At 37.6% G+C, this 9,873-nt stretch overlaps 1 protein-coding gene across 2 annotated transcripts; it reads left to right on the top strand.

Moving 5' to 3' along the window:
- Nucleotides 1-2,156: 2,156 nt before the first annotated feature.
- ESM1 (endothelial cell specific molecule 1) lies at nucleotides 2,157-9,611 on the top strand (the record flags this gene model as incomplete). 2 transcript variants are annotated; one of them, XM_080704036.1, is made up of 3 exons in its annotated part: nucleotides 2,157-2,457; nucleotides 6,103-6,255; nucleotides 9,514-9,611. In XM_080704036.1, the coding sequence occupies 3 exons, from the start codon at nucleotides 2,157-2,159 to the stop codon at nucleotides 9,609-9,611; spliced, it is 552 nt and encodes a 183-aa protein (XP_080560162.1). The 2 variants fall into 2 exon arrangements, with proteins under 2 accessions (XP_080560162.1, XP_080560163.1); XM_080704037.1 differs by lacking the exon at nucleotides 6,103-6,255.
- Between the last annotated feature and the right edge of the window lie 262 nt (nucleotides 9,612-9,873).

Genomic DNA, 9,873 nt, shown 5'->3' with positions numbered 1-9,873 from the left:
CCTCAGGTTTCTCATATATAAGATAAAGATAAAAATAGTGTCTGGATCCTGATGTTGTTTTGAAAGTTAAATGTGATAATCGATACAAATTCTTAGCATAGTTTTAGGCCATAAAAAGTTGAGTGTTATTATTAATCACTATTCTACTCAGAAAGTAGTTTTCAACAAATTTTGAACAAGAAGCTTTTTCTAGGGCCAACCTAAATTGAGAACTAGGCCATTGGAACCACTGGCCATGAAAGCATATTGTGTTGTATGTAGTAAGCAACAGTGTGTAGCTTTGACACCACACTGGTATGGGTCACATCTTGAGCAAGTTACTTAATCTGTTTCTGACTCAGTTTTCTCATTCATATAATTTCTTATATGATAATGATAGCTACTTCATAATATTGTGGTGAGGAGCAAGGGAGTTAATGCATGTAAAATGTTCACGAACAGTGCTTGGCACATACTGAGTGCTCAAAAAATGGTACCACTACTGAAAACAGTAAATCAGTGTATCTGTTCAGTACTTGTTTTCTTCTGAAGAGATGCATACAAAAATATTTCGAATTGGGTTGTCTTGGAAAATTTGGAAGCTAAAATTCTTGCCTTTATTTCTTACTCCCTGAATTCTTTCCGCTTTGGTCTTTGCTCCTTCTCTTACCCCAACATTTTAATCACAAGAGCAATCATCAAGTCACATCCAATGGTCTCTATTCCTCCTATGCACAAGAATTTCAGAGGCCAATTAGCCTCACACCATCACTTTTCAAAATAGGAAGCTGCATCCTGTGGATTTCTTGCAGCTTATCGTGACAGACACTTACCCCATGACCATGGGTACATTACTATTTTGACGAATGGGTTGGGGACCTTGGAATCCTTGGAAACCTTGGAAGAGAAGGGTGTAAGAACTCCCTTCTCTTCTATTTCATTTTGCTTTCACTGTCTCACAAATCTTGCTCCCAAAAGGCCATGATTCAGTCAGTCAGTCTTTGGAGAGGGCCACTCTGTTTTTCCCAGTGGGACCCACACCCTGTGACCCTCCAGAGCATGAAAACCTTGTTTCCTGATGGGTAATGTTTCCCTTCCCTGCAGCTTGCCTCTCTGGGGCTCTGTTCCCATTTTCCTGCTGGCTCATTTGTTTCCTTGGGCCGGCTGCCTTGTTTGGCGGTTTTTAGCGAGGACTCTGCTAGATGCCAGAAGGTGAGGGGAAGGGCTCTGACAGGACTCCATCATTGGATGAGCAGACTTTGTGATGGATGAGCCTTCTCCCTGTGGAGATTTGGGTCGGGAGAAGTCCAACAGATAAGTTTTTCCGAAATTGAGTAATCCAGAAACAGTGCCAGTAGGATCTTACCTCTTCTGAAACTTTTTGCAATTGATCTTAAAGGAAAGCCTCAGCTGCAGTTCCATATCTTACTAGAGACACAGCTACACACATGAAAGACTTAGACATATGTGACATGAATTGCTTTAGAAATAACATTTGAGGAGAAGAGTGGGAGGAAGGAAGAGAAGGTCTTTAAAAAATCCCTATCAAAATATTTTCTTTCTTCCAAGTATTGAACAGGCACAATATAACCCTTTCTTCTTCTAAGTGACCTCATAGATATTTATTGAGGGGAAATACCAAATGCTTATTATTATTATTATTATTTTTTTTTTTGCAGATGCTTCTTCGGTCTTGATGATTCATGTCAATATCATTTTCCTCCTGACTGCAGAGACTCTGAGACAAAGCTACACTCCAAGTGATATGCCAGTGTCGGAACAATTCCTGTCCTGAAGGGGGGCATGCGATCTCCTTTATTCCCCCTTCGCAGACGTCCTTGAGCCCTTGAGACGGATGTGAGTGAGTTTTTCAGCCCTCATGCAAAACAACCATCTAAACATAACAGATGACATCAGCTTGGGCTTTTCAATTCCTGGATGGCAGCAGCGTGTTAATCCAGCCTTCATCCTGGATTTCATAAACTAAAACAAGAGAGGCTGGCAGGAGGACAGCGCTGCCGCTGGGTTGAGGAAATTGATGACGGGGAAGCATGCGGGCAACCCAGTGTATAAAACTCATAAACGTGTAGGCAGAGACTCAGCTACCACTTTGGACGGCTGCTTCCCAACAGCTAAGACCAGGACGCAGAGAGCCGAGCCTGAGCCAGCTGGGAACCATGCAGAGTCTCTTGCTGCTCACCATGCTCCTGGTACCCATGCACCTGGCCGTGGCCTGGAGCACCAAGTATGCGGTGGATTGCCCGGAACATTGTGACAATAACGAGTGCAGAAGCAACCTGCACTGCAAGAGGACAGTGCTGGACGACTGTGGCTGCTGCCAGGTGTGCGCTGCAGGGCTGGGAGAAACCTGCTACCGCACGGTCTCAGGAATGGATGGAGTGAAGTGTGGCCCGGGACTGAGATGTCAGTTTTACAGCGAGGAGGATGATTTTGGTGACGAGTTTGGTATCTGCAAAGGTAAAGAGTGACCCCTCGTTCCCCCTACTCATGGTTCCCTGTGGGCTTTTAGCCGGCTTGGGAGGTGAGGTGGCTTTGCAAGGGAAGATGCAGGTCCCAAGCAGGTGTTGTCTTAGGTAGGGAAAGGAGGATAACTCTGCAGACAGTATTGAAACCAGTGTGCAGGAAGGTCCAGACAGAAATGTGGTATTGCACTCACATTTCGGTGTAAGAAAGTTGCAGTGGGAGATCTGTTTGCCTCCTTTTCTGGAAAACTTTAGAAACTTGACAGGTAATCTGCTATGAATGGCTTAGGTGCTTCCCTCACAAGGCAGTGATTGCAGAGGTCCCCACCAGATAACCTCTTGGGAGTGGTTTGTAGTCCTGGATTTGGTAAGTTTTTGATCTTGAAAGAGTCTACAGGATAGAGTCCTCTCTCCAGATCAAATCCTTCTGATGAATGCTAATGCACTGGATGGGATAAGGTGGGTTTAAGTTATCTAAGGAAATAACTCACATTCTTGCCAGAAAGTCCCTGGAAGTGTAAAACAATCCTTACTCTGCTTTACAAAGTTTTTGTTTTTTTAGGAAAATAGCCGATGGTGTAAGATGAGCAAAAGTGACAGTAAAGAAAAATGAAACATTGAAAGTCTGTAGAGAGTAAGTTTGGCTGCTTCATAGATTTAAAGAAAAAATTATCAGATTGAAATTATAGTTAAATAATATAGCTAGGCATTTCTGGAATTTGTTTCAAAGTTAGTAACTATAGTTTAAAGTACTCAATTAAAAAATGTTTAGATTCAAAAGAATGGTGATTAAAATACTTCATACATAGATACCTCATAATGTTATCATGACCTATTATTAAGATGCAACACATGTTATATAACTCCATCAGTTTGCATAATTGTATATTTATATAATGTATGATTACAACTTCTTTACAAGAAGTTGTCAAAATTATAAACATTTCCAGAAAACTTCTAAATAATCTACATGTCTTATGTATTAAATATAATTTTACCCATTTATGAATGATAACCACCAATATTGAGCTAATCTCATTAATTCTCCCTCCTTTTAAAAATAATTTACAAATTAATCAATTGTCCTTTAATCTGGAAAATCAATGAAAGGTTAAGAAATAAATTTTGAACTCTTAGGAGAAATTTATTTTTTGTTTAAATTTTTATTATAACCAGTAAGAGGTAGAATATCAAGCAAGCATTTTCTTTGGAGAACAGATACATATATATTTCTTTCCAATGAACAGGATATTTCCAGTGAACAGTGTTTTGGTTTATCAGCCAAGAAACAGTAACTCACATAAGGAAATTAGGGAGGAAGTGGTTAACACAATCATGTTATTATATAGCAAGTATAAGCAGTGGATTGCTTTTTTCTTGGCATAGAAATGCCTTTGGTAAATGTGATTGTAATATGCACCTACATAGGGTAAAGAATCAAACTGTGAGGCAAATGGAATTTTTAGTCCTCTGGGATTCTATTGAATGATTGAGGGAGATATTAATGGGGGTCCTGGGGGGTTGAACCAGGGGGATTCTACCACTGAGTTACATCCCCAGCCCTTTTTCATTTTTTATTTTGAAATAGTCTTGCTAAGTTGCTGAGGTTAAAGGTACGGAGGCTGCTTTCAAACCTGCTTTCCTCCTGTCTCAGTCTCTCAAGTACTGGAATTACAGGCTGGAACCACTGCACATGACTTAATGAGTTACATTTTAAAAAATATATTTTGGATTGGTCTTTTTGGCATTCTTCAGATTGCTGACAAACCTAGTTCTGAGGATTTTCCTCTGTTGAAATTACGAGACCATGTAAGCCTTAGCAATTCTAGGTAGAGAGAATCTGTTTTGCTGTAGGCAGACTTCCTCCTTCATCTTTTTTTACAGAGCACCTACAGAAAACTGCATGTTTCCGATGCCACATTTCAAGGTGATTTCTAAATATTCAAGTATTTGTCGCTGTGGTGCTCAGATAACAGCCAGCTGACCTCAATTTTTGGACACTTACTATCAGGGGCTACACTAACAGTATAACTGAGAATTTGGCTAGAGTTTTAGCTTTCAAAATTACTGCAGATACAATTAAATTCCAATCCTGTTATGTTTTCTGCTAACGGTCTTTTGAGAATCTTCTTTAAGGACTCTTCTTCCCAGCAGGGGAACTGTACTTTGAACTTGAAGACTGGTGAAAGAGCAGTCTTCCTCTCTTTGAAAACATATTTTACTAATATCTATTTTGATCATTCTAGAGAATATTGGTTTACTAAAGACCCAGAGGCCTCATAAGTTACTTCTCTTACCCATATGTAATTGTACAATTATATTTTTCTGCCAGAAGAATAAGTATTCTACATCTATTCCTCTGTGTGTGTGTGTGTGTGTGTGTGTGTGTGTGTGTGTGTGTGTGTGTATGGTCCTGGAGACTGAACACAGAGGCATTCTGCCTCTGAGCTACACCCTCTACACCCTCAGCCCTTTTTATTTTTTATTTTGAAACAGTCTCGCTAAGCTGCTGAGGGTGCCTCGAACCTGCTATCCTCCTGTCTCAGCCTCCCAAGTACTAGGATTACAGATGCGTGCCACTACACCTGGCCAAATCACATCTTTTAAATAAACGACTCTGTCTTCTTTATCTCAGTACAGTATGTTTTAGTGTAAGTGTAAGGATGTTGAAGCTCTGAAAGTTTTCAGTTCGTGGTAAGTGTATAAACCCTGAGCTTTCTCGTTCGTCTTAGCTTTGTAGAGAGTTTTCATAGTGAATCCTCTTAACAATAAGAGGAGTTAGGTGAATTGTGCTCCTGTTCTGATAGATTTGTTAGGATTGGAGCAGATAGAGAATTGATGGGTTCATGCGAGGTGATAGCTCTCTCAGCCCTGGTTAGTTTAAAGCCCTTTGCTGTACATCTAAAACAGTGAATTGTCTGTGAATATAGTGGATTCAAAGACAGCATCCTGTTTTAAATTCTGGGAAGCTAATCAATATGTCTGTTCAATTTCTCCCTTCCTTCCTTCCTTCCTTCCTTCCTTCCTTCCTTCCTTCCTTCCTTCCTCCCTCCCTCCCTCCCTCCCTCCCTCCCTCCCCCTCTCCCTCCCTCCTTTCTTTCTTTCTTTCTTTCTTTCTTTCTTTCTTTCTTTCTTTCTTTCTTTCTTTTTCTTTCTTTCTTTCCTTCTTTCATTCCTTTTTCTTTCTTTCTTTTTTTTTTTTTTTTGTACTGGGAATCGACCCCAGAGCCTCATGCACGCTAGGCAAGCACTGTACCACTGAGTCATACCCCATCACACCCCAGCCCTAACTTCCCATCTTCACTGAGCTGCTACAGAGAAAACTGTGAGAATCTGTCAACATATAAGTAGCAAATAAATAGAATTAAGATTGGTCCAAGGAGATGGGTTATATAAAGCTGCCTTCAGTGACACTTCACATCAAGATGCCCGAGGCACCCATGATCTGGTCTCAATGTATGATTTTACTTTTATAATCCAAGCCTCAACTTTCAAAGCCTGGGTTTTTTAGTATTTTGTTTCACTGCATAGTTCAGATCCACAAGGCTGGTTCCAATCCTAAGGCTATCTCCCACAGGGGCTGGTAGGATGGAGGCTCATTCACAAGCAGCTCCTTCTGTAACCTTTTCTCTGCCCTCAGACTGCCCTTATGGCACCTTTGGAATGGAATGCAAAGAGACCTGCAAGTGCCCTTCAGGCATCTGTGACAGGGTGACGGGCAAATGTCTGAAATTTCCCTTCATCCAGTACTCCGTTGCCAAGGTTTCCAACAGGAGATTTGTTTCCCACACAGGTAAGAATTTATTCTGATATAGTATTGCAACAGTAGGATAATTTCAGTGTGAATCACTTAAAAGAATTAGTAGAATAAGATGTTGATTTGAACAATCTAGCCTCTTTAATTTTATCCAGAAAAAAAAAAGTGGGAGGTCACTGAGTTTGGTTGCTATTGCTATTTTTTAAGAAGATATCATTAATAATTTTGAGGACTATATACTTTAGTTTCTCATAAAGTTTACCTAGTTTATATGATAACCAAAAAAATCTATAATAGAGTAACCAGTTGTACAAAGTTCTTTAAATTCCTCAGTGTTCTGTTTTATATATTTACTAGACAAAACTATTTCTTTCCCAACTTCACATAAAAAAACATTGTGAAGAATTTACTGGATAAAGTTTAAGAGCCAAGATAAAAATTGGAGAGAGCTATTTTTTTAATCAAATGGAAGCATTTGAATAGAAATAATCTCAAATGTATATCTTTATGGATTTTGAAAAAGATAAATAGTATCTATGATTGAAATTTGTGCAAGGATGAAAGTGTAGTTCTATTCACCTGCTTCTTAGGGGTCTCTGTGTTTTTCTTACAAAGGTTGTAGAATGTGAGGAATGTACAACCTATGAGATAGACTGTGCGTGTATTATGTTATCTTGTTGATAAATGGCCAGGCCCAGAAAGCTTTACTAAAGTGAAAATATCCCACTTAAGCCGGGTGTGGTGGCGCACGCTTGTAATCCCAATGCTTGGGAGGCTGAAACAGGAGGATTGCACAGGTTCAAAGCCAGCCTCAGCTACTTAGTGAGGCTCTCAGCAACTTAGTGAGACCCTGTTTCCAAATAAAAAAATATAAAAAAAAGGTCTGGGAGTATAGTCCAGAGGTAGAAAGCCTCTGGGTTCCACCCCCAGTACTACCAAAAAAAAAAAAAATCCCACTTAAAATATATAAAATAAATAAAACGGCATGTGTCACTAAAACTTATCCCTCCATTGCACAGTATGGTGACTATAATAACAATAATGTATTATGTGTTTCAAAATTTCTAAAAGTTATTTTAAATATTTTCACCACCAGAAAATGCTAAATATGTAAGATGATGGGTATGCTAATTTTTAATTATTCTACAATGGAAACATTTATCAAACTATCACATTATACCCCAAATATATATATATATATATATATATATATATATATATATATATATATATAATTATTATTATGGAACATTTTAAAAATTAAGTAATTAAAAATGCAACCTTCCAAACTTAACATTTAGCCATATAGCCACTAATATCAACAAACTATACAACTTTCTTCCCTCAGATATAAATAGTAATTCAAAAACATTTTATTTAGTTTTCTTTTTTGGCCTTTTGTATTTCAAATTAATTAAAATGTGAACTATTGAGAAAATGTGCTTATTTTTTCAGCTTTACCTCCTTCTTACATATAGGTACAACTAAATACTTTAAAATGATGGGGAGCCAGGTGTAGTGGCACATGCTTGTAATCCCAGTACTTGGGTGACTGAGCAGGAGGATCACAGGTTCAAGATTAGCCTCAGTAACCTAGTGAGACACTGTTTCAAAACACAAAATATGAAGGGCTGGAGGTGTGCTTTAGAAGTAGAATGCCTCTTGATTCAAAACCCAGTATAAATAAATAAGTAAATAAGATAAATAAACAAACAATAAAAATAAAGAAAAGGGGAAAATACTGTGTTTTTAAATGGCTTAGTAGTATCAATTATGCCTATTCTCTTAAACCCTAGTTTGAGAAGAAAATCATTTATTAACCTATTAGGTGAGTATGTTTGTATTTAATCTGAAAATTGATACATTGTTAAATATTTATGACTTGTCCCTATAGTCTTTAAAAAGCAAAAGATTGGGTTTTAAGATCTGGAATCTTTTTGAGGTAAAATTCACATAACATAAAATTAACCATTTTAATATAGATAATTCTCACAATGTCAGATAACCACTGCCTTTATCGAGTTCCAAAACATTCTACCAGGCCCAATGAAAAGTCCAGCCCCCACTAGGCAGTTACTCCTCTTCCTCATATCCCATTAGCACCTGGAAAACACTTCTGCTTTCTCAGAGAAGACCCAGCTTTTTAAATTCAAAATAATTATATTGCTTATAGTACAGGTTTGAAAGGTATTGTCTCTATTTACTAGCTGCCCTAAACATTTGTAGCTTCTTTGATCTTGGTTTGCTTTCTAAAATCATGGGCTAAACAGAACTTTGAAGGAACAACTTTTATTTCATAAAATATATTTTATATATTTTAAATGGGATATTTTCATTTTAGTAGACCTCTCTAGGCCTGGCCATTTATCAACAAGATAACAGTAAATAATCTCTTTTAATTCATTTAAGTCTTTTTCACCAAGAGAATCTGCTATAACTCTTCATATCTTACCTGTGTCCCTCTTCTTGTACAAAGGCAGCATGACCTCTTGTCTCCTTCCCAAAGGACTATTTTGCTATTTTTACAGAATTTTCTTATTCTTTAAGAATTTATTAAGTGTATAATGTGTTCCAGGCACTGTTGTAAGTGTTTTAAGTGGAGATATAACAGCAAATCCAAGTCCCTCCTTTATGGAGCTGAAATTCTAGTGGTGGAGTGAAAGAAGGAAAGATGAAAGAAAGAAAGAAAGAAAGAAAGAAAGAAAGAAAGAGAAAAGAAAGGGAGGGAAAAGAAAAGAAAGAAAGAGAAAGAAATATATGTATAAGAGTGTCAGGTGATGATAGGGTATATAAACAGAAATAATGTGAGAGGGTGTTGCCTTAGGGAATACTAATTGATATAGAACAGTGAGATACAGTTAGCATAGAATCTTGAATCTATTAAAGATTTCATTTTAAATTTCATCAAAAAAGCTAGAGAGAAAATAGAAAAAAGTAACTTCAGATAAATGGAGAGACAATTAGAATGGTGAAGGGGGTGGGGTGGGAGGTGGGGAGGAGAAACAGAAAAAACTGAAGAAAAGAGTTAAAAATAATATTGAATCCATATATGAAGGTATTACTATCAATTTCACTAAATGCATGGAGAGTGGGAAGAGGGGTATAGGGAAGGAAATATACCCAAGTGAAATATGCATGTATATTTATACCTCTTTGAACCTCAGTATTATGTATAATTAGAATATACCAATAAGAATATTAAACATAAATTCCATTGGAAAACGAAAACAAAACTGCACTTGATCTCTTGAGTTGCAGACATTTGGACATGATTGGTGTTCCCTTTAATTTCAGAGCATGACATGGCATCTGGAGATGGCAACGCTGTGAGAGAAGTTGTGAGCACAAATGCTGCCCGCTCCCCTGTCATGAAATGGTTAAATCCACGCTGATCCGGGTGGGATTCCCACAAGAAGCTTCTATTTTAATGATTGTTCAACACTCAGCCAACATTTTAAGAACTGTCTAGATTATAGCATACGGACATGTAATTTTTGGAGATAAAGTATGATTCAGGGTGATTCAAGAAAAAAAAAGTAGGCTACTTACAATCCATAAAATGCATATGACTGAACACTTAGGTATTTGTTAAATATTTGAATGCATATAGATTTGTTAAATGTGTGTGTGTATAGTAACACTGAAGAACTAAAA

Source organism: Muscardinus avellanarius (genome assembly GCF_963383645.1).
Source record: "Muscardinus avellanarius genome assembly, chromosome: 1".
Classification (NCBI taxonomy): domain Eukaryota; kingdom Metazoa; phylum Chordata; class Mammalia; order Rodentia; family Gliridae; genus Muscardinus; species Muscardinus avellanarius.
The sequence above is the reverse complement of the archived record's forward strand: the minus strand, read 5'-3'. Positions and strand labels throughout refer to the sequence as shown.